At 39.9% G+C, this 26,056-nt stretch overlaps 1 protein-coding gene across 2 annotated transcripts in view; it reads right to left on the bottom strand.

Annotated features, from left to right (window-relative positions):
• Positions 1-26,056, bottom strand: part of CCDC68 (coiled-coil domain containing 68) — a 53,769-nt gene that overhangs the window by 12,627 nt on the left and 15,086 nt on the right. The window contains exons 2-8 of one of the 2 annotated variants that reach the window (XM_087958624.1): positions 18,959-19,064; positions 16,287-16,426; positions 15,047-15,133; positions 8,514-8,651; positions 7,223-7,348; positions 4,540-4,668; positions 1,510-1,592 (exon numbers count right to left, since the gene is read on the bottom strand). In XM_087958624.1, the coding sequence (XP_087814750.1) occupies positions 1,510-1,592; positions 4,540-4,668; positions 7,223-7,348; positions 8,514-8,651; positions 15,047-15,133; positions 16,287-16,406 (683 nt within the window). In that variant the 5' untranslated portion in view covers positions 16,407-16,426; positions 18,959-19,064. The remainder of the gene's footprint in view (positions 1-1,509; positions 1,593-4,539; positions 4,669-7,222; positions 7,349-8,513; positions 8,652-15,046; positions 15,134-16,286; positions 16,427-18,958; positions 19,065-26,056) is intronic. The other variant, XM_087958623.1, reaches the window with a different exon arrangement.

Genomic DNA, 26,056 nt, shown 5'->3' with positions numbered 1-26,056 from the left:
GCTTTGCCTCGTGGCCGTGGCACCAACACACCACTTAGTCTCCGGCTCCGTCGCGGCCACTAGTAAGCAGAAGTGGACCAGCATCCATGTGGGCTCCTGCTGCACACGGCTGTTAGTGCTGCCGCCATGAGGCAGGTATCAGAGCATGGATGGCCTGGCTGCAGGGGCACTGAGGTAAGCCGGTACAGGGCACGGGGGCAGTTCTACCACCCCTCTGCCTCACCTTGTGGTCGCGGCACTGCAAGCAACCAGATGGAATGGGCTGCTGGATAGCTGTGCTTTTAAGTAGGGCTTATTTGGGAGGTAGAGCTTTTATTAGGCACACACATAAAAACACACTAGGGCTTATTTTCAGGATAGGGCTTATTTTCAGGGAAACAGGGTATTATATGAAGTCTCTTTTGTGCTTCATTTGCTCCCCAAAATCCTGAACATCTACTTTATCCTCTAGTACCGTGTACCTTCTATAGCCTCACTTTGCAAATCAACTCTTTTTTATTGATAGTTTGCCTACTGTAATGGGATTGATATGCTGTTTTGTAAAAGATGCAATTGTATACAGACTACACAGTCTATAGCCTGAGATGTAATGGGAGGCATTTGAAGTCAAGATAGAGAAGAGCTGCTCCCACCATCTATCATGTGCAGATTTTCCAGAGTTTCTGACCTAGGAGTGGGGTATATTTGATGCAGTCTATCCCACTTGTATTGAATGATACTGTTAGGGATAACATTATTTACCCTAACTGGTTTGGGTAAAAATAATAAATAAGGTATCATGGTTTGTTAGTTAAAGTGTGTGTAACTTTAACTGCAGGAATGTAATTAAGGGTGTGGTTGTAAAAGCACTATATAAGAAGCGAGGCAATTGCAGCTCGCTCTCTCTGGCTTACTGATCCCTAATTACTGGATGGATTGATGACTGCGTTCTTGCTGGAACGGGGAGATAAGAAGGAGTGTTGATTTTTCTCAACGGAGAGAAGATAAAGATTGGACTGATTTATTGTAAGTGAACTGACATTGGCTATTCAACACGGACTTTGCAAATAGAGTATCCCCGACAAGACTTGACTGAAATTGATATATGACTAATGGACCGTTTATTTTGACTATGCTATAATTCTTAAATGGAATAAACTATATTTTTGATAGCACAAGCGTATCTGTATTTTTACTGCATGTTAACTAGAAAACTTATCTCACACATTTACCTGTCTTCCTATCTGACTTCGCTGCACGTTCTGTTTAGTTTGTTTTCCTTAACACCCGTTGGGGAATCCAGGCTTAACAGATACCATCAAACAGTATTTCCTTATGAGATCAGGTGAGAACATGTCATTTTACAGATTTACATTTTTCTTTCAGCTCTTGTATAATTTACAGAGTGGTCTATCTTTTATTAACACAAAGATTCTCCTCTGCTTTTAAAAACCTGGCAAGTATTTAAAGACCACTGTTGATTTAGGTTTTGAGCTTTAAAAAGAAAAAGTTTTTGTGAAGTTCACTAACCTTTGAGCATTCTCAGCTTTCGACATCATCTGATGCAACTTCTTTTTTAAAAGCTGTTTCTTTTCATCCAGTGTTTTCTTTTCCTAAAGAGAGCAAAGGAACAAGGATTGTGCCTGCTGTACACTTTTCTTTAGCAATCATCATCATCATCATCCAAAGTTCAAGCATTCCTCATCGTTCACTTTCAGGGATGACCACAACTCCTGGCAAACTGCAGATATGCAAAACCTCATGGCTGGAAGAGGAGAGATAAAGTCATCCTACAGTATCCTAAACATCTGCTGGGGACAGGAATCCATATTAAAATGGGTTTGACCAGAATCTACTTGAATGTTTTTAATTTAGGGCAGTTCACCCTTCCTTTAGTCTAAGGTTACAATCAGGATAGAGCTGGAAGAGATCTTGAAGGTCTTCTACTGTAGTTCAACCTCCTGCTCAGGAGACCCTGTATGTGTGGAAGAAAATCTGGGGTGCCCTTTGTAACCCTCTCTTGTCCCTGTCATCTCTAAATCTCCTAGCTATATGAGGGAATCAAACTGAATGGTGCGGTGGCCTAGAGGTGGAGCTCTCACTTTATAATCAAGAAGCTGTGAGTTTGATCCTAGGCAGAGGCAGATGATGGACACACTGAAACTATATCTGCTGAAAAATACTCCGCCTTGTAGACAGGAAGGGCATCCAGCCAGTAAACACTCAGCTCCATTCAGTTGCCCAGACTCCACCCTGCAAGGGACCTTGGAGGTCTGATACTCCTATCCCCTACTCAAACAGGAAACCCTACACAATTTCAGACAAGTGATTGTCCAGTCTCTTCTTAAAAACCTCCAGTGACGAAGCACCAACAATTTCTGAAGACAAGCTGTTCCACTGGTTCATTGTTTTCAGTGTTAGGAAGTTTCTCCTTAGTTCCAGATTACGTCTCTCCTTAATTAGTTTCCATCCACTGTTTCTTGTCTTTTCTTCTAGTGTTTTGGAGACTAGGTTGATCCCCTCTCCTTTGTGGCAGCCCTTCAAATACTGGAACACTGCTATTATGCCACCCCTAGTCCTTCTTTTCACTAGACTAGCCATACCCAATTCCTGCAACCGTTCTTCATATGTTTTAGTCTCCGAGCCTTTAATCGTCTTAGTTGCTCTTCTCTGCACTTTTTCCAAAATGAATTACTGTTATTCTTAGGAACAGTTTTCTTAATATTGATGTTTCCTTTTAAATCATTTTAAAAATAGTTTCCTTCAATAACCTGAAAAAAATATTTTTTAAAAAATTTCTGTTTTCAAAGTAAACATATCCATTTCCTCAGTCTCCCCATGTCAGTTTTGCCAGTTTTCTGATTCTCCTTTCTTGTTCTTCAGTTTGTCTGAATCTTTCTTAAAATATGATGCCTTCATTTCTCTCAGATTCTATGTGGGGCATGATTCATGTAACATGTCCAACTAGGATTGGACATCTCGAGGTAGTTGTCATGCCCCTACATATAATCTTTATATACTGTTGTTGCTCTCTAGCCCCATCTAGTGGCTGGAGGGACAAATATGCCTCAATATACGATCTTTATATACTGTTGTTGCTCTCTAGCCACATCTAATGGTCGGAGAGACAAATACCAATTATATTGTTTGAAGCTGACCCAACCCCTTTACCCATCAGCCTGAACTCTCAAAACAAGTGCATGCTGGGAAGCCAGACTCCATTTCCTTTAGCATTTGGAGAAGGCAGAAGCACAACAAAGAATCCAGCTTAACAGAGCAGCTATGCTTTGTTAATCTAGGCTTAATCCAAAGTGTTGGGTGAAATGTTATTTCAAACTCCAGGCCACCTTAAACAAAAAAGGAATCTTTAGAAACAAATTAATGTTTTAGTATCTTGCCAGAGAGGGCAGTTCCATCTAGTAAAGGAAGCCTACCTAACCAGAAACTTGTCACGACTGAGAATGCTACAACTATAATTTTGATGAGTTTAGCTGTTTCAGGACCAGAGGTGAACATCATGTATTTGATCGTTTCCCATTTCCAAAGCTTCTCAGTCCAAATCCTTTGCTGAGATTCTATTAATGGAATGTGATTCCTTTGGCTTCCAACTTAATTACAGAAGCATATGGTGACTTGGATTTTTAGATAACACACTTATTGCAGTAACTCTGTTTGCTTCACAAGTGTCACTGCTTATTAGTGAATGCACTGAGATAAAAGGCCTTGCCGGGATGTTTCAATAACAACAAAGAATGAATATTGTAGGAGTTCAGATGGCTGTCACAAATTGGCTTTCTTCTGTTTCCTGGGGAAATGATAGCTCACCTCAACAGCTTTCTGTTAAACACCTACATTAAAAAATGGTTTCTTGCCTCCAGATCCCACACACTGTCACAGACTTTAATGTCAAATAGAGAGTGTCATGCAAAAATCTACTTATTAGTAAGGAACATGTAAATATTTGTCATTTCTAGTTCCGGCTTGAAAAGAAAAGGTAAAAAAAGCTTCACCAGTTGAAAAGTGTGAAATTAATCATCAGTTTCATAAAAAAACCATCACAGTATTTGACCCTGACATGAGCAGTACAACTAACAATACTATGTATATACAGGTAGTCCTTGACTTACAACCACAAGGAAGCCCAAAATTTCCATTGCAGTTTTAAAGCAACTTTTCTTGCCACAGTTGTTAAATGAATCACTGCAACTGTTAAGGTAGTAACACGGTTGTTAAAGTGAATCTGGCTTCCCCTTTGATTTTGCTTGTCAGAAGGTCACAAAAGGAGATCATGTGACCCCAGGACACTGCAACAGTCATAAGTATGAGCCAGTTGCCGAGCTTCAGAATTTTGATCACATGACCATGGGGATGTTGCAATGGTCATAAGTGTGAAAAACGGTCATAAGTCACTTTTTTCAGAGACTGCTGTAAGTCAAGGAATGCCTGTGTTTCTTCATTTTAAAAAAAGGCCGCTGAAATGGTTAGGAAGCTTTGGCAGTCATTGGTACGTGGCGAAACAGGAGCCACGAACGTATGTGACCGACACAACTTCAATTTCACCTCTTTCATCCTTTGTACTCGTTTTTCCAGTTCTTCAATCTGGCCATATTTCTCATTCAGCTGTGTGCTTAGCTGTCTGAGGTTGTCTGTGCTTTGCTTTAAGATCTGCTCTTGCTCAAGATTGCGGGCCTGCAAATTAGAAAGCAAAATCAGGGCTCTGAAGAATTTAGAAACAGATTGTATCATGCTATTAGCTCAAGGCAAGGCACACAAACTGACGCTTGGTGTCAGTAACAGCAGCACTCTGAATACAGCCATAAGGTAAAGGTAATGGTTCCCCTCGCACATAGGTGCTAGTTGTTTCTGGCTCTAGGGGCGATGCTCATCTCTGTTGCAAAGCCGAAGAGCCAGCATTGTCTGAAGACATCTCCATGGTCATAAGGCCGGCATGACTAAATGTCGAAGGTGCACGGAATGCTGTTACCTTCCCACCAAAGTGGCCCCTATTTTTCTACTTGCATTTTTACATGCTTTCGAACCGCTGAGTTGGCAGAAGCTGGGACCAGTAACAGGAGCTCACTCTGTTACGTAGCAGTAGGGATTCGAACTGCCGAACTGTCGACTTTTCTGATCGAGAAGCTCAGTGTCTTAGCCACTGAGCCACCACGTCCCTGAATACAGCCATAGGCCAATCCTATTTTCGGAAAACTCTGTAAGGACCTGTTCCCCATAGTGGACAACCTGACATCACAGATTTGTCTGGAGTTCTCAGTTTCTCTTTGGTGATTCCTACTTGGAATCCCTTCCAACCACAACTGCCAAAAACTGAGGGTGGAACTGACTAATATTCTGAGGTACGAAATACACAAAACTACAATGTTAACACTAAACTTGATTTAGAAAAATGTCTAACCTCTATGATGGCCTATCATCTTTTTAAAAAGTGCTTTAATTATGGAATACACAAAGTCACCAACTGGAAAATAGCAAAATTATAGAGTTGAGCTTGATGGGGATAGTAATGATAATGTCACCCTTACCCACTAGCAGCAAAATTGTACTATTGGTACTATTTTTGCTTTCTTTTGTCACAGTCATTCTACTTCTATTTGCAGGTCTTTGTGTAATTTGTGATTTTCTCTAATTCTTTCTCTTCTATTCTGCTGTCTCTAGATACTACCATGTCTACTATCAACAATTCTTAAGTATTCTCATTATTATTATGTCATAGAAGGGGAGACTTGAGATTTTTGCCTTAATGTACAATATTTAAAAAAATACAGACAAATATTGTGCATGATGGTCCAGAGTGCAACATGGAATCTTATTTTTCTAGTTCTCCAAATAATCCCTCTTTAGACAATTAGTCCCTGATAATTTCATAAAGAGGCACTGTGTTTCAAAGATTCTGGTCAACTGGTATTTGTATTAAATTTGGCTCATTGGTCAAAAAAATTAAACGAAGAGGCTCACACCTCAAGGCAGGTTACAGTTTTTGAGTAATTTACATGATCTTTCAGTGAGAGGTGGCTGGGTTGAGTAAAATTGTGCCTGAAGTTTGTAACTTTGAAAAAAGGTCTAGCCATGAATTTTAGTGGCAAAGAACTTATCTAAACACACAGTAGGTACTTTGAATATTAAAAGTCCTTAGTGCTCTCTGAGCTTTGTTGTTTTCCTGCAGACAGTTCATTTCCCAAATTAGGTAACATCATTAGTGCTGATGTTGTTACCTAACTTGATGTTGTTGTTACTTAGTTTGGGTAACGAGAGCAACAAAGCTCAGAGAGAACCAAGGATCCCTACTTCAACCCTGAAATGTTCTCCTTTATTGGTACTTCAAATATTCCTATATGAGAAATCTACAATTGTGGAAAAGAACAAATGTTTAAGGCTTGTTTTAAGTGGTCTATTCCATTTCTGTGAGATTTGTTTGTGACTTTCACCTCTCAGTCAGGAGCTCAAGACAACATTCACAACATTAGTTTCTGTTTTTCCCTACAGCAATGAGCCTCTCTGTTCCATGAGACCAAATATTAGATGCCTTGTCATGTGATGAAGAGAATTACTGGAAGAGGAAAAGCTATGCTGTAGCCCAAGCATACTGTAGCTATGCTGTAGTACAGGGAGAGACGGTGAATGCCAATTTTGCTGGGGTGAATGGAACAGTTTGTTTTCTTATTCAGATTGATTTCTCGCAAGTTCCATTCGAGAATCCATTCTGGTTTGTCTCTGGGATAGTCTGCATTTTTAAATCAAAACATGTTCAATTCATATTTATATATATAGAGAGAGTTTCTCTGTAACAATGTATGAGTCGCTGTGTCTTTAAAACAATCAATACTTTCTTTAACGTAGATCAGTGAAGCTCACGTCAATATGTAGACTAGCTTGTAAGTCTGCTTGCTTTGAAGTGTGGATGAAACAATGTTGTAGAATACCCCTGGACTTGTCCTCTCATCCCCAATCATCTTTTCAAAATATCCCAAAAGTTTCTCAAAAACTTTCTGGAGAACTGTGCTTTGCATGACACTCCAGGCAACTGTATCTGCAGTTTTCTTGGCATGATTTCAGAAGTGCTTTGTCCTTATCTTCTTCCCACAACTCAGATATCCTCGTTCCTATGGCAGATGCCCTCACCACCACATGGCCTCATTCCTAAAGGCAGAACTAGATCTCACAGTCTCCTAGTTTCTACTTTGGTGCCTTAAGCACCACACCAAGCTGGCTCTCTTACATTTCATACCTTCATTGTATTTATGACTCCTTCGTATCTCTTCTTCAGGTCTTCAGAGCGTTTTGTGTAAGTCTCATGCAGCTTTTGGGAGCCATGCTTCACACACTCAGCACCGGTGGCCCTTAAAGCTTCAAGCTGAAAAGGACACAATGAAAACAGACAGATTATTTAAATCATTTGTTTCTCTTTTTCAAAAAAGGATCACATGCCATATTAGAGTATCACATACCATATAAATAAGTTCTCAGTATGAAATAGTGTATGAAAATTTATGTTTATTTAGAACATTGATTGACATGGGGTGGAATTAGTTCACTCTGGGCATGATATGCTCTGTTTGGAATCAAATTTAATCTTTGCGTATTTAATCAGATCAATTGACCCGTTTTTTGGTAAGCATGTTGAACAAACAGGGCCAGGGCCTCTTCTTTAAAATACAAAGAATATCTCTCTGAGCAGGGGTGTCAAACTGGATCCAGCCCGTGAGGTACTTAGATTTGGCCCGTGGGGCTGCCCTGAAAACAGCAAAGGACCAACCTTCAGTGTCTCTGCAGCAAAAATGGAGCTCAAGAGGGCTGCGCACAGCCCTCCTGAGCTCCATTTTCATTGGCAGAGGGTTGCAGGAGGCCATCCCAGTTGAAAACAGAGCTCAGGAGCCTGTTTCACTGGCAGAGTACTCGGGCCATCACAGGCGCCCCCGACACAAGTGATATTATGCTGGCCATGCCCACCCCAGCCCTTGAGGTCAAATACAACCTTGATGTGGCCCTCAATGAAATCGAGTTTGACACCCCTGTCTTAGAGGGAGGAACTTTCAGCCTTGTAATATTTCCCCCTGCTCCTTCAGTTTCGGAATTTGACTGTGAATTTTGTAACATTTTTATAGTGCCTTTCTATCTGCCTTTTTAAAAAAGTGTTTTAATCTGTTTGGCTGTTTTATATTGTTTTTATTTTTGGTAAGCCACCCAGAGTCTCATATATATACATATACATATACATATACATATACATATACATATACATATACATATACATATACATACATATACATACATACATACATACATACATACATACATACACACACACACACACACACGCACAAGATGGGTGGCTATTTAATAAATAAAATAATAAAAACAGTTTTATCAGTTCAACCATTTACACATGTTGGATTAGTTTCAGAACCAATAAAGAATCAAATAACCTTGAAAAACTCATCATAAAATAAAAATGGATCTCCTGTATTAAAGACACAACAGTATTTTTTTTTTTTGAAATTCCAAAAATGAAAGCACACCTTCATCTTTAGCATTTCGTTTTCTTTGTTCATCCATACTAATTCTTCTTCTGCTTTGTTAATCCTTTTTAAGGTCTCCTCGTTGTTGGAAGACAGCATCTCTTCCTCAGGGGCGAATCCAGATTCTGTAACATGTAGCTAAAATGAAGAAAAGAAGTAAGGATAAATCAACTCTTCCTACTTCTGCCATTTCTCTCTTTTTTTCCTTTTTTCTTTTTTTGACTCTGTCTGCCTTTTACTAAATGGATTTGTACAATTTGCTGCAAGTGACAGATGTAGTTTATTATTCATTCAAATTCTTTGAAATCTCAATAGAACTGCACAATGCTGAAATTTAATAAGGAGTATTTTCTTTTGTGTGCATGGTTAACCAAACGTGCTGTAAAAATGTAGCCAAACTGCATGCATACTATAATATTTTTTATTAATGGAAGAATGGTTAATCCGATAATATACCAGTGCCAAACTGGAAATAACATGAGGTCTTTCAGAGCCTTTATTTCCCTCATTTGTTTTCCCAGGGTGGAAAAGTAAACAGAATTATTTTTCTAAGCGACCTTAATTTGAAATATAATTTATCACTAGAATATCCAGCAGTTCCAAAGTTTCCCTTTGATTATATATTGATAACCCTATCATCCATGATTAAGATCCTTTTATATTACTTCTTTCTAATATAAAACATTCTTTTCCCTACCTAAGTTGTCCTGAATACAGTTCAATAGCAAAATAGGAGGCAGAAGCGTTATGCATGCAACCTTGAACAAACTGTACTATAAAACTGTGGTATAAATCTAATAAACAAACTATAATGTGTCAGATTTATTGTTTTTCCCCCTAAAGGTGATATTCATGCTGATTACTCATTGACAGATTGAGGAAGAGCCACTACAGTAAATAATGAATGCATAGGTGTCTGTTGGAGTTGGGGGAAGGGTATCATATACAGGTAATCCTCAACATACAACCACAATTGAGCCCAACATTTCTGTTGCTAAGTGAGAGTGTTAAGTGGGTTTTGCCCCATTTTACAACCTTTCTCGCCACAGTTGTTAAGTGAACCACTTAACAACTGTAACTTGTTGTGTATGAAGTGTTCAGTGAATCACTTAACAACTATAGTAATACAATTGTTAAGTGAACCTTGCTTCCTCATTGACTTTGCTTCCCTGAAGGTTGCAAAAGGAGATCACGTGACCCCCGGGACACTGCAACCGTCATAAATGTGAGTCAGTTGCCAAGGGTCTGAATTTTAATCATGTGATTATTCGGCTACTGCAATGGTCCTGTGAAAAACGATCGTGTCACTTTTTTAAAGTGCCATTGTAACTTCAAACGTGTTCCGACCCAGGCTTCACAAAATCACGAAGCAGGCTCCTCATCCTGACAAAACCCCTTTTTCTTAGGCTAATGTGAATTCCTATCATTCACATCCAGCAAAGTCCTGGCAAACGGTCTTTCAAGGGTGATTTACAACCACAGATCTTATCAGGTTTGGAGAGTTGTCAGGCCGATAGCTTCCAAGCGCAACGCTGTAGCAGAAAATACTTGACAAGGAAACAAATCTTCACCCTAATTAAATGAACTCATTGTCTCCTGCAAACACCACTGCCCTTTCTCTCCTTTTTATTCCCTATGGGAAGGGCCATTCACCTGTGCCTTTACTCCTGAGTCAACCCTTGTTCCTTAACTGTTCCCTTCTCCCGGCAGCTCTGTGCATGCGCACAATGGGAACAGGCTCCAGCTGTTCTTCTGCCCCACTGATTCTGATTCTGAAGGTAGGTGATAACTGTCAGACAGCCCTGGTCCCATCTCTGCCTCCGACACAAAGCACTCATCAGAGCCTCCCCCAGACTCCAGGACTGGCCCATGTTCCTCCCCAACCTCCTCACTGTCCGAGTCTTTAATCCCTAAATCCTTTAGTTTTTCCATTAATATTTCCATTGCTTTCTTGCCTTATATCTCTATTCAATACTTCCAAAGCAAAAATGAATAACAATGGTGACAAGGAGCATCCTAGTCTAGTCTCCTTCTATATCGCTTAAGATTTTGCTGATTTCCCATTCACAATTATCTTTGCCTTTTCTGAAGCATACATTATTGCTGTATACTTTCGATAAGTGAATTGTAAGTGAATCATTATCCATTTGATAAAATTCTCACCAAAGTCACAACTCACAAGATTATTGTTATAGGTAAAATAGGAGGAGGAAAGAGTATTAGACTAGACTAGACTAGACTAGACTAGACTAGACTAGACTAGACTAGACTAGACTAGACTTGAATTGAATTCTTTGTTGGCCACGTGTGGTTGGACACACAAGGAATTTGTCTTGGTACAAATACTCTCAATATACATAAAAGAAAAGATACATTCGTCAAGAATCATATGTCTGCTGCTTTGAATTATTTATAGGAATATAGGATATAGGACAAAAATAAAGTTCATATCCTTCAAAATTTTAAACAAGAAAGTCCCATTCAGATCATGAAACCCTTTTTTCTGCATCGTAAAAAATAAATGCTGCTTCTTTTTCACTCTTACTACACGTATTTTCAATACACTTCTAATATTATCCTGCAGCTGCCCTTTAGGTTAAAAAACACAGTCATCATCTTCTTTTAAAGACCCCATAATCCCTCGCGGGGTGGGGTCTTGGGCAACTGAATGGAGCTGAGTGTTTACTGGCCGGATGCCCTTCCTGTTGCCAACGCGGAAATTCTTTCAGCAGATATATTCTCATTGTGCCCAGAGAGAGAAATATCTGCCTCTACCTAGGATCGAACTCACAGCTTCTTGATTGCGAGGCAAGAGCTCTACCTCTAGGCCACCACACCACTAGGTTAAAAAAAAAATCCCCAGTGATCTTCATAAATAAAGTCATGTAAAAACATCTTCATTTTCTCAGCTAAAATCACTGTAAATAGCTTATAATCATTATTCAGTAATGATATCGGTAATGATGTTGGCAAGGTCAAATCTTGAATTCATGTATTGGCTTCTACCCAATGTCTGGTATCATATGTTCATCATATGTTGCAATGGTTGTGGTAGTTCATCTTCAAAATGTTTATAATCAAAAGTTGTTGATCCATTTGCTCCAAGCACTTTCTCTATAGTAGTCTGGTATAGCCACTGGCTAACAGGAAGCTGACTTAGTCAATAAATAGATTGTCCTGCTCATAATCCTGGCACCACAGTCAACCCATCGGCCAATATGTCTTCTCAAAGGTGAAGTGATGGAGGTAGGCTGCCTCCACCACTCCTCTCCCAGTTGCTCTACTTTTAGGGCCTCTATTTTTCTTGGGCCCAATACAGCTGCATATTCTGTGACATCTTTAGACTAGACCTGAGTAAGTGGTAGACAGACGTCACCGGAGAATAGATAGCATGAATTTTTGAGGCCAAATGTCCCACCTAAACTTTCATCCATGCACTGAACCCAAGAGAATTTAAACTTCTAGCAAAAATGTTTTTTCCCCCCACCTCACAACCCATGCAGTAAAATATCATCTTCTATTTGCTCAGCTCCCCAGGGTTTCATTTTTTGAAAGCATTTGCACAACGGACCTGATAAATAACAGCCCCAATTCCCTTAGGGCAATCTTTTCTGCCTACAAGATTAATTAGTACTCGGAAGAATGCATCAGGCTGCAAACTCATTCTGACAAGGTTTGCAGAACAGGGGAATTATAGGCAAGTACAAAGCCAAAAATGCCTCAACATGCTTTATGAACACCGAACTCATAAGAGCCTTGTAACCTTTGTTTAAGGAGCACCAGGGTTATAAGACAAATTGTCAACATTGCTATTTTGCTAGTGTGACAAAATGCACAGCACATGGATTATGGAGTTCCGTAGTCCTCTTAGCAGCTTTTTTTTTTAATGTACAGGAGCAGGTTGAGTTTGGTAAAATTGGAGAGAATCAAGAAGTGGGGATTAATCAGCAAATCTCCCTGCAGAAGGACAAGTTTCTGGGTGTTATCTGTTCTGACCTAGGCTTCCCCCACCAACATGAAGCTGAGTCCTTGTCCCGATAAACCCCTTTTATTTGATTTACAATGGATTTCCTCTCCAACAAAGTCCCGGCCAACAGTCCTTCATGATAGTTCTCAATTACAGACCTTTATCAGGCTTGGAGAGGGGCCAGGCCTATATCTTTCAGACTCCGCAATACTTGGCAAGCATGCTGGAATGAACTAATTGTTTCCTGCAAAGCCCCACTTCCCTTTCGTTCCTCTTTTACACTCTAGGGGAGGGGCCATTCACTGTCCACCTGCGGCTTTACTTCCAAGTCGGCCCGTGTTCCCCAGCTGTTCCCTCCTTCTGGCAACTCTGTGCATGTGCACACTGGGAACAGGCTCCAGCTGTTCTTCTGCCTCACTGATGTCCGACTCTGAAGGCAGCTGATAACTGTCACACAGCCCTGGCCCCATCTCTGCCTTCGACACAGAACACTCGTCAGAACCTTCCCTAGACTCCAGAACGGCCCATGTTCCTCCCCAACCTCCTCATTGTCTGAATCTGCTGCCAGCTCTGCTGGCCGCTGTCGGGCCAAAACACTATCATAAAAGAGGACCTGACGTGGGGTTCTCATATTGCAGCACTGGTCAAAAGGGCCCAGCAGAGATTATACTACCTGAGACTTCTCAGGAAACAACAACTGAATGAAAAACTACTGGTGACCTTCTACCGCTGCACCATAGAGAGTATTTTAACTTACTGCACCTGTAGATGGTTTGCCAATTGCACAGGGGCAGATAGGACAGCACTCCAGAGGGTTAACGTCATTGCTTTCTCCTCTCTTTGGAAGAGCTTTATAGTCTTAAGAAAGTTCAAATCATTCTTAAAGAATCCATCTCATCCTGGGCACCCTTTTTTTGAACGATTACCACCTGGCAGATAGTACAGGACAATAAAAACAAGGACAAATAGGCTGAAAAAACAGCTTCTATCCCAGAGCAGTAATTATATTGAATTTTACTGTATAGTGCAATATTAATGCAATATCAGGGGGTTTCAATTCAATTGTATAGAACGTGAAGGATGTGTGCTTCTGTTTTATTTTTATAGTTATAATGTACACTGAAGATGGCGTTTATGACAATAAAGTAAACTAAAGTAGTACTGCATTATTAAGAGTCAGTTTGGTGCAGCTGGTAACACACTGGGCTAGGAAACCAGAGATTCTGCCTTCTGCAGAAGGCATGAAACCAGGTAGATGGACCTGCCTGGACCAGTCCTAATGTTTCAGCTCTAGGAAGAAGGAAACAGCAAGCTGTTTTTTTGCAAATCTTGCAAAGAAAACTACAGGAACTAATCCAGACAAGGCCCAGGAGTTAATTCTGAAAATATTGTTCTTATTTACATCTAGGCTACCAGATGGCTCTGACTAGATTTGATACTTTTGATCCCTGGGTCCTTCCCAAGTGTCTATGGAGATTCTCAGTCATGGTTGCTCTTTTCCAAAAGGCAATTGGACTTTCTTGGGGGGATTTTTGCTTTGAAAAGGTTTTGCTTCTCATCCCAGAATCTTCTTCAGAACTTTGGAAAAAGCATTATTTGGGACGATCCTTCCTAAGGATCTAGAACAGCTAAAATCACTATTGAAATATTCTGCCATTCTAAGTAATGTGAGTTTTGAAACTGACATGTGGAGATTCTGTTCATTCTATCAAATGCCAAATAGTTTTCAAGAGCCTTTGGGGTATGGCATTAAGCACACAAACCCATACTGATAGACTTTTCTGACCATTCATTCAGCAACTATTCAAAATTATGATGGTACTGAACAAAGTGACTTATGAGTTGGCCCCATAATTATGGCCACTGCAGCACCCCTGCAGTGATGTGAGCAAAATTTGGGTGTTTGGCAAACTGTTCAGCTTTACAACTGACTGTAGGGGTGCTGCAGTTGCCTCACCTGTCTATCTTCCTCCACACCCAGCCGCTGTGGGATCCTTGGGCCTACCTTCCAACAGGCTGGCTCCCATTAAGTTTTAGCAATAGCACTTAGACTTATATACCACTTCACAGCGCTGTACAATACTCTTTAAACAGTTTACAGACTCAGCATATTGCTCCCAACAATCTGGTTCGTTGTTTTACCGATTTCAGAAGGATGGAAGGCTGAGTCAACCTTGTGCCGGTGAGAATCGAACTGCTAAATTGCAGGCCCTGTACTTACTTACCTGGCATCCAAAATGGGCTATGTGGGTACTCCTGGGAGGGTCAGGGTGGGCGGGGCCAGCCAGAGGTGGGATTGACCAGTTCGCTGAACTAGATATAAAATTAGTAGCAGCCCACCCCGTATCGATCTATCCTTGGTCATTTCAAAGGAAAGAAAAATAGGACAAACCTAAAGGATGGTATAGACTTGGTAAATCTGGCAGCGTGCTGAATGCCGGGTGAGAGTGGATTGGTCTGATGAACATAATTTTGGCTCCTGAGGGGCTTTCACAAGTTCTGCACATGCTATTGTGCAGAAGAGATCTATCTTATTGGTCTGTACGACACAGAAAATCTTTCATACCTTTGAATCCAGCGTGCCATTTGCAATGCTATGGTTGAATTCCTTTTTATATAGCAGAGGCTGAACTTTTGCTAGCGTGGAACGAATCTGCAGGGAAAAAAACCCAAACAAACTGAAATGGTTATGGTTTTTAAGGGGAAAATGTCTGATGTAAAGAAAGCACCAAGAAGCCTGTTTTAATGTTGATAAATAACGTAAAACAAACCAGGAAAACAGGTAGTCCTCGACTTACAACAGTTCATTTAGTGACCATTCAAAGTTACAGTGGCACTGAAAAATGTGACGTATGACTATTTTTCACACTTAAAACTAACCTATTGGCTACAGTGATTCACTTAACAACTGTGGCAAGAAAGGTCATAAAATGGGTCAAAATTCACTTCACAAATGTCTCACTTAACAACAGAAATTAGGGGCTCAATTGTGTTTGTAAATCGAGGACTACCAGTAATGTTTTTTAAATATTATGGCAATTGTAAATTATCTGTTTATTTACTGATACTTTATTTTCCATATATTTTCCATATATCTTCCATCTTCTTTTTCTTTTTCTGTGGCCATTCATTTTATTCTTTAAATGTTTTTTTAATTAAAATTAAACAAATAGAACTGAAAAGTTTCTTTTGCTAACAGCAGGAATCCAAATTTAAACTCCATGAGAAATCACTATCTAGGCTCTGTTTGAAGACATGCATTAATGATCTCTTCTAGAAAACTGCGCCACTGTCCGTTGTCCTCTGTTTGCTTTTTAATATTCAACCAGTCTTCCTGTAACTTCAAATAATTATTCTGTATCCTGCATTCTGGACAATAAAGGACAAGATTATATTTCCCTCCCTCAGTTATTAATTCTCAAGGCTAAACATATCCTTCTTCCTGGTTGGACTTGATTTCCAAGCTTCTAATATTTTTGATCTAGACATAATATGCAAGTCAATATGTATGTGTGTGGCTATCATTAATTATTATTGCTAAAGCACTGTTATGGATAAAACACATGAACTGAGTCTTGTGTGCGTGCGTGTGTGTGTGTGTGTGTACACACACACACACACAGACACACACACACACACAACTCACTTCACATGTTTTATCCAGAATATTGCTTTATCACCGACAATTAAAAGGATCTTAAATAACTAAGCCAACATTCCTTGAGATCTTGGACTGTCCATCCCAGACATTTAGCATAGACCAGTGGATCTGGTTTTGTTGCATGTTCATAAAAAAAAATCTGTACCGTTTTAATATATTCTGTTTCTTCAATAATCTCAGACAAGGTAAATCCACAAAAGAGGAAAGGTTCTGCTGTCTTTGTGTTCTCTCCCAGATGATGTGTCACCTCTAAAGCGGTAGACATTATCCAAGTTTGGAGATAATCTGTAACGAAAGACCACAGATGAATGTAATAATTAAAAAAACCTACACGTGACAAAGGCTCAGATTCCAATCAGGAGACCAAATAAAGAAACGCTGAAGAAACGCGTGACACAACAGGAGAAGAACAGACTGGTTCAGAGCATGGTAAAATAGAGTAAAGGTAGCCTTTGACTTACAACCAGTGGTGGGATTCAAATTTTTTTACTACTGGTTATGTGGGAGTGGCTTAGTGGCGTGGCTTGGTGGCGTGGCTTGGTAGCGTGGCAGGGGAAGGATACTATAAACTCTCCATTCTCATCCCATTCCAGGGGAAGGTTACTGCAAAATCCCATTCCCTCCCCATGTCACTAACCTGCTTTCCAGCTCTGTTCTCCTGTGCAGGGCAACCCAAGAAGACCCAGCCAATCAGCTGGGACTCGGGAGGCACAGACTAGTTGGGGGTGGAGCCAGTCAGAGGTGGTATTTGCCGGTTCTCCGAACTACTCAAAATTTCTGCTGCCGGTTCTTCAGAACTGGTCAGAACCTGCTGAATACCACCTCTGCTTATAACCACAACTGAGCCCAACATTTCTGTTGAAACATTTGTTGAGTGAGTTTTGCGACCTTTCTGGCCACAAGTTGTTAAGTGAATCACTGCAGATGTTAGCTTAGTAACATGATTGTTAAATAAACCTGGCTTCCTCGTTGACTTTGCTTGTCAGAAGGTCACAAAAGATGATTTTTGGGACACTGCAACCATCATAAATGCATTCCAGCTGCCAAGCACCCAAATTTTGATCATGTGACCAGGGAGATACTGTAATGTCGCAAGTATAAAAAACAATGCTAAGTCACTGTTTTATGAAAAAGTCATAAGTTACTTTTTCAGAGCTGTCGTAACTTAGAATGGTCATTAAGTCAAGGACTACTTGTACATTCTGAATTAGTAAAGAAAAGTACTTTCCTAGTTGAACTCCCAAGTCCTTGAGTTGATTTATCCTATAAAACGTTTAGGAAAGGAGTGAACAATATTGTCAGTGTTCCAAATCTGATTCAAGATGGGTTCGGGGCTGACAAATATATGACCTTCCAGATGTCTCTGAACTATTCTAATCTTCCTGTTACATTGCTGACCATCAAATTAAGAGCTGGCATTCAAGGGCATGTATCATCCATTGAACTCTGGCTTAGGACCATGATAGGCCTCAAATAACAACACCTTCCTTTTGTCTTCCGGTTGTTTCTCAGAGTTAAATAAAAAGTATCATCTTCAGTTTATTAACTTTGATGGCCAGTCCTACTATTAAGCTGAGCGAATAAGCTTAATAGATGACTTAAGATACGAACTGAAGAAGTCAAACCTGGTAAGAAGGAAAGTATTGGTGAACCATTTGCTTTTGTTGAAGGACAGAGTTGTCTAAATTACATGGCCTGGCCCTGTCTGAAGCATCCTATCAGATTAAGCTGCCAATCTAGTCAGCTACAGATACTGACCAGAGAAAGGTCCAAGCAGAATTTTAAAAACTGGTCATACGGCACCATATTCTGAATTAGAACAGCAAACACACATTGGCAACTGGACTGACATATAAGCTATCCTAAGATTCGGTTCATGATTATAAAACCATCTTTATTGTAAAACCCAGTTGAAGTGAATTCAGCAGGGGCCTCGCTAGCTATTATACAATCTAGGGGAAAAGAGCAATTTATTTGGCCAATGGATCAGAAAACAACACAGATGTGAAATCTGATTGTGTCACAAAAATTTACAAAACCTTTGGCTTCCAGCATTTAAATGCACATTTTAAAGACAATGTTAGATATGGTCAGATAGCTAAATCAATAGCATTTCTATTCTGTTCTAAAGACAACATTATTAAACATTTATCTTTAAAATACAAAGATGTCATTTATAAATGGAACTAACATCACCAGATTGCATAGTCCTAGTAAATGTTTCCTTATAATATGTTTAAATACATTTTTAAAATAGTTTAGTTTACTTTATTGTCATTGCACCTCGTACAATGAAAATAAATACCATCTTCAGTATATATTATGACTGAAAATAACCACAAACACACATCCTTTACATTCTATACATTGAATTGAAAACCCGACATTGCATCAATATTGCACTATAAAGTAGAATTCAATAGAGTTACTGCCCTAGGATAGAAGCTGTTTTTCAGCCTATTGGTCCTTGTTTTTATTATCCTCCAATGCAAATTGCTATTATTTAATGTAGTAGCCCAGTTGTCTGTGATCATTTAATCTGGGGATACTCAAGTTTTTTGGGATACCAGTAATGCAACTAATGTTGGATGAAACATGCAGTTTGCTTGGCTACAATCCTGAGCAAGTGTTCAGAGGCCTTGGGGAGATAAACTCTGCCACGTGTGGGCTAGATCCCTTCCTCACCTGGCTTGTAGTGCTGTTGGGGTGGGTATATGAGATTGCTGGCTGGCACAGGCTGGATTGTGAATATCTCATTGTGGGAGGGAAAAGGAAATCAAACAAAAAATCAAATGCACAGTACAGTATATGTGGTACCTTGCTCTATAGTAGTAACTGGGAGAGGATCATGGAGTCCTAGGGGACAATCACTTAAATACGAACCAGCAATGTGTGGCAGCAGCCAAAAAAACCCAACAGAACCCTAGGTTGCATTAACAGGGGGATAGAATCAAGATGCAAAGTATTAGTACGGCTTTATAAAGTTTTAGTAAAACCACACTTAGAATACTGCATCCAGTTTTGGTCACCGTATTATAAAAAAGATGCAGAGACTTTGGAAAGAGTGCAGAGAAGAGCAACAAAGATGGTTAGGGGGCTGGAGCAGAGGTGGTATTCAGCAGGTTCTGACCAGTTCTGGAGAACCGGTAGTGGACATTTTGAGGAGTTCAGAGAACCAGCAAATCCCTCTGACTGGCCCCGCCCCCATCTATTGTCTGCCTCCAGAGTCCCAGCTGATTGGCTGGGTCTTCTTTGGTTGCCCTGCACCGGAGAAGGGAACTGGAAAGCAGGTTAGTGGGGTGGGGAGGGAATGGAGATTTTGCAGTATATCCTTCCCCTGGAGTAGGGTAGAAATGGGGATTTTACAGTATCCTTCCCCTGCCACGCCCACCAAGCCATGCCCACAGAACTGGTTGAATCCCACCACTGGGCTAGAGGCTAAAACGTATCAAGAATGGCTGCAGGAACTGCGTTTGTCTAGTCTAGTAAAATGAAGGACTAGGGTTAACATGATAGCATTCCAATATTTATGGGGCTGCCACAAAGAAGAGAGGGTCATCCTATTTTCCAAAGCACTGGAAGGCAAGATAACAACAACAAACAGTGGATGGAAACTAATCAAGGAGAGGAGCAATCTAAAACTAATAAGAAATTTCCTAAGATTTATTTGTTGAGATTTGAAGTTGCCACTTGATTGACCATTCCGATACATAGTCAAGGTCTTTTTGGAGTGCAGTAGTATTGTCTGTGGTGTTGAATAGCTTTACATCATCAGCGAAGAGAACGCAGTTGCTCTTAATATGATCACAGAGGTCTTTTATGTAGAGTATGAAGAAAGTTGGTCCTAAAACACTGCCTTGGGGAACACCACTATTGACAGGTACTGGATTTGATAGTACGCTCCCGATTTTGACTATTTGTTGTCTGTTTGACAGGAATGCTTCCATCCAGTTATGTAGGTGTCCAGAGATACCATAAGATTTTAGTTTTAGTTGTAGTTTGTTGTGTACCACTGAATCAAAGGCTTTACAGAAGTCTTACATATTGGCAGAAAAAAATCAGAAAATAAAATACAAGCTAAATAGTCAAGACCTTGTTGACGATCCAAACTTTGTCAAGGACCTTGGAGTACTCATCTCAAATGATCTAAGTGCTAGAGCCCACTGTAACTACATAGCCAAAAAGGCATTAAGAGTTGTTAAACTAATCCTACGTAGCTTCTTCTCTGGTAATATCACACTACTAACTAGAGCATACAAAACATTTGCTAGACCTATACTTGAATACAGCTCATCAGTCTGGAACCCATATCATGTATCTGATATTAACACAATTGAAAAAGTCCAGAAATATTTCACAAGAAGAGTTCTCCACTCCTCTACTCATTGCAGAATACCTTATGCCACCAGACTTGAAAATCTAGACCTAGAAAACCTAGAACTATGCCGCCTCCAGTCCGATTTAAATATAGTATATAAAATCATATATTGCAATGTCCTACCTGCAAATGAATACTTCAGCTTCAATTATAACAATACAAGAGCACACAATAGATACAAACTCAAGGTTAACCGCACCAACCTTGATTGCAGGAAATACGACTTCAGCAACAGAGTGGCCAATGTTTGGAATGCTCTACCTGACTCTGTGGTTTCTTCCCCAAACCCCAAAAACTTTAACCTTAGACTGTCTACTATTGACCTCACCCCCTTTCTAAGAGGCCTGTAGGGGGCGTGCATAAGCGCACCAATCGTGCCTACCATCCCTGTCCTATTGTTTTTTATTTTTCTTATAAGTATCTATCTCATGTATTCAAAACTATATTTATTCTTATACCTGTATCTTGTAAGTGATTGACAAATCAAATAAATACTAAATACTAAAAAAACAATTAACCAGTGGAACGGCTTGCCTTCAGAAGTTGTGGTTGCTCCTCATAAGTAGTTTCTCATAAGTAATAATACTTTAAAATATAAGTGAAATGGGGAGGAAGTAATTGGAAGTAATTAAGCAAAATTTATAAGTGTGCCCATAGAAGCATGATACCTATTTGAAAAGGAATGTGTAAAATGTTTAAGACTTAAATGAATATTAATTTTAATGATAGAGTTTAATTGCTATGGATTATTGTTTTAATTATATTATAAACTTATAATTTTTTCTTATTTTAAAATATAGTACGTAGCTTTAGAATGTACTACGCAGAATCAGAATGAAAATTATGTATTATTTTAAGTGTTAAATTTAGGGGAAAGATATAAAGGCGTCATACTCCAATCAGTGATTACAGGAGAAATTTTGTGTTAATGAGAAAAGATAATAGACAGCTGAAACAGAACAGACAAAGGATATAAGTATAATGATTTAAATTGAGATGAAATAAATAAAACAGAATTAAGAGAGTGAAAAGAGGGGAGAAGCTATATAAAAAATATAGAATGGTAAATAAGATATGAAATGGTATATAAAAGTGAGCATGAATTTGAATTTATGTCTGTACAAAAAGATGTAACCCGGGACTAAGCTGCTTTCCAAAAAGATATTTTATGTTTTCATGTTTTGTGTTTTGTTTGTCTATGTTTGTTTATTGAAAATTAATAAAATTTCTTTTTTAAAAAAGAAGAAGTTGTGGTTGCTCCATCACTGGTGGCTTTTAAGAAGAGATTAGATAACCGCTTGTCTGGAATGGTATGTGGAGGTTGGATCAGAAGACCTCCAAGGTTCCTTCCAACTCTGTTATTCTATTATTCTAATATTCATGAATTTATTGAATACTCATCGTTTTTAAAAAAAAGCATTTGCAGATTAAGAGTTACCTTGTGGTGAGATGGTTGGCAAATAAATGTAAGAAGAGTTATTGAAGAATTATTGAAGTGTTAATAGAACTTGTTATTGAAGTGATAGATGTAGTAGTATTGTTACTGTATTATTATTTTTATTAGTTTTTGGCTTGTGTTCTTTTAGAGCCAAATGATTGAAGTGTGTTGATTGATCCGCAGGAAGTATTTTGGTAATTCAACTCCTTAAAATCATTTCATCCATCATTTCATTCATCAATTGAATTATGATGATGGTTTATAAAAAATATTTATTATCAAGTTTATATTTTGGTTTTGGGTTTGTACAAATACTCAACATTTTTTAAAAAAATTAAAACATACTGAAACAATAAAACCACTGCACCTAAAATAAATAAAAAAAAATATTGTTAACCTAATGAACCCTTGACCAAAACAATGCATTTCTGTTTTCCCTAAGACCTGGGAAACGAAAAACTACCTGAAGCTTGCAACAGCCATCATTTATTTTGTCCCTGATTATCGGGTCTGTGTTTATTTAATCCAGGAATCAGGATGCAACCTACACTTATTAGTCTTAACCTAAGTGCTTCATTTGAAGCAATGAAAGAGGATTATTGTCATGTTCAGTTGTTACTCTCAGAATGAAAAAGATCTGTTGTTAATTGGAAAAATAACTCACCCGCATGACTTAATAAAATGTTCTGGGGATTTTGGTATCTTTTACACACACAAACACACACACACACACACATGCTTTAGCAGGGACAATAATTTATCATCTACATTGATGGTGGCAGTTGCCAAAAGTAGAAGTCACACCCAACAACATTCTTGCAAATGACTTCTGATAAGAAGTTAAGGAGCAACACCTACTTGGTATTTTTCTTTCGCTGTGACCTAAATCTAAATAACAACAGTCACGTTTAAAATAGCACCCTAGGAAGTGATGAAAGTACATACCGTGTTTCTCATATAATAAGGCCGGGTCTTATTTTTTTTTGAGCCCCGAAAAAATGGCTAGGTCGTCTTTTCGGGGGTGACAATTCCCCCCCCCCCCTTGCATCTACAGGCGGGCGGGTGGCAACAGCTTGGATGTTGACCTCGGCGTTGGTGGGGCACTTCGTATTGGGGTCAACGCAGGCAGCACCATATCCAGGTGTGCAACAAAAGTACTTCCTAACGGCAAGCCCCCCCCACCATTCCCCCCATTTCGCATGTTTTAATATAGGCCTTAATTTGGGGGGAGGGTCTTAATTTCATTTCATGCCTATAAAACATGCTGGGACTTCCTATTGGGGGAGGCCATATTGTTGGAGAAACAGGGTAGTAGAACCAGTTCAATCTAGTGGTTAAGAGCCCAGACTTGAAAGCAGGAGACAGTGAATTCTAGTCCTGCTTTAGTTAGTTTACTTTATTGTCATTGCATCTCATACGATGAAATCAAACACCATCTTCAGTGCACATCATGACCATGAAAATAAACACAAACACACATCCTTCACCCTCCACACATTGAACCAAAAATCACTGACACCGCACCAACACTGCACTATACAGCAGAATTCAAAAGAGCTCCTGCCCTGGGATAGAAGCTGTTTTTCAGCCTATTTGTCCTTGTTTTTATTATTCTGTACCATTTGCCAGATGGTAATAGTTCAAATAGTTCCAGGTTGAGATGGATCTTTGACAATGTTTTGAATTTTATGTTTTATGTTGAGAATGTTTAGACATAATGTTTAGACAGAGTGGTCAATGTCTGGAATACTCTACATGACTCTGTGGTTTCTTCCCCAAACCCCAAAAACTTTAACCTTAGACTTTCTACTATTGACCTCACCCCTTTCCTCAGAGGTCTGTAGGGGGCGTGCATAAGCGCACCAACGTGCCTACCGTCCCTGTCCTATTGTTTCTTTTTATTTTTCTTATATGTATCCATTTCATGTATTCATAACTATGTTTATACTTATACCTGTTATCTTACAGTGTAATCGCTTGACAAAATTAAATAAATAAAATAAAATAAAATAAAAGCCAACAAGGTGACCTTCAGTCAATCACTCTCAGTCCAACCCACCACACAGAGTTGTTGTTGTGGGGAAAATAAAGAAGAGAAAAATACAATGGATATGTTTGCCGCCTTGAGCTGTTTGTAAAAACAATAAAAATGGGATACAAATAAAGAAATACTCTATATCCGTGATGGTGAACCTATGACCCGCGTGCCACAGATGGCACACAGAGCCCTCTTTGCGGGCACGCGAGCCATCGCCCCAGCTCGGCTCTGATGCGCATGCGCGCATGCCTCCCACTGGCCAGCTGGTCTTTGGGTCTCTGACATGCATGCGGGATATGCAGGGGACATGCATATATGCATGGGGGGTGGGGCATATGTATGGGGGGTGCTTGCAGGGGTGGGATTCTATAGGTTCGCACCTATTCGCTAGAACCGGTTGTTAACATTCTAAGCAGTTCAGAGAACCGGTTATTAGAAGAAATTACTGGCCTAATCCTGTAAGGAAAGCAGGAAGGAAACATTCTGGTGTTGCTTACAGAAACTGCCTCTCCATTAACCCTTATTACATTCTTGGCAGGACTAAACTTCCTGTCTCTGGAACGTCTCTGGAGTTTTTTTTCCCCTCCTTTGCTGGTACTTTGCTTGTGTGGAATGACCATTCAAAGTTACAATGGCACTGAAAAAAGTGACTTATAACCATTTTTCACACTTACAACTATTGCAGCATCCCCAAAGTCACGAGAGGCCAGGCGAGGAGATGCGTGTCTCAATGTGAGTGATGTTGAGTTGGCCACGCCCAGCCAGTCACATGACCACCAAGCCACGGCCACCAACTAAGCTACGACCACAGAACCGGTTGTTAAAAAAATTGAATCCCACCCCTGGGTGCATGCACAGGGAACATATGCGTATTGCATTTTGGGGGGTTGCACACACGCGTGCGCATTCACTTTGAACACTCAGTGCCGAAATGGCCATCACTGCTCTATATACTAGTGAAGGTTCAGTAAACGCCCGATGCCTTCAACCTTGTTGGTGAATGTCTACATCTGGAATGAAAAGAGCATGTTAAACTGCTTGTCGTAATGACTGCAGCTATGGCAAACACGGCTAATTATTATTATTTTACTAGAAAACAAACAGGCAAGTTGTGTCACATCCATCCTTTCTTACCTTCTAAGAAGACATTTACTTTTAAGGTTTGCTTCTCCCTCTCTGGCCAGGCCAGGATTACTTTGAAACAAACTGCTACAGAGCCATTAATTTATTTGCTAACAATGTCCTGGATTGTATGTGAAGCCGAAAGACAAGCACAAGTTTCTTTAAAAATATTGTTTTGCTTCTTAACATACTATGGTAGGAAGTTAGCATCCACCCCCTCTCCTAGAAAAATGAAATATCCTGGGAAATATTTAAAAGGCAGAATATTTCCCCTAAAAAGAGAAGCAGAAACTCACCTCAGAAGCAGAAGCTCATTCCCACCTTTGTTAATGGGCGGGACATTAAGGCCTGGGCCACAGTATTCTACATAACAAAGGCCTCTGCCCATCTCACCACCTGGCCTGGGAAGATTGCATCAGCCAGCACTCAGGTGAAGCCATGTGGTCCAGACAAAGGCTACAAAGTTAGCTAAGACCCCCGCCCCTAGGAGTCTGACAGCCAGTGGGATACGTTTCTTACACAGGAACAGGAAGCACTACGGTGGGGCCCAACAGAGGGTATAAAACTAAGGGAGTCTCAACAACTTGGCCCTTCTTTTCCTTCACCCAACATCTTGAAGCATGGGATCGTCCTTTTCACTCTGGAGTTCCAAGCCATGTGGTCCTGGTCCTCCATTAAACCATCTTTCCAAACAGCCTTCATGTTTCCAGTGTGTTTTTCCCCACTTGGAACTGAACCCAGAAGGATAATTCTTTCAACACCGTTTTTTCCCCTTTGGTGGTGCTGTAATTGATCATGTAATGGTCACATGATCAAAATCCAGGTGCTTGACAATTGGCAGGTATGTCTGCAGTGTCCCAGGGTCATGTGATCCTCTTTTGCGACCATCCGACAAGTGAAGTCAATAGGGAAGCCAGTTTCACTTAATGACTGCGTTTC

Source organism: Notechis scutatus, chromosome 2, assembly GCF_049901735.1.
Source record: "Notechis scutatus isolate UNSWTSFEM ecotype Mainland chromosome 2, rNotScu1.2, whole genome shotgun sequence".
NCBI classification, from domain to species: Eukaryota; Metazoa; Chordata; class Lepidosauria; order Squamata; family Elapidae; genus Notechis; species Notechis scutatus.
The sequence above is the reverse complement of the archived record's forward strand: the minus strand, read 5'-3'. Positions and strand labels throughout refer to the sequence as shown.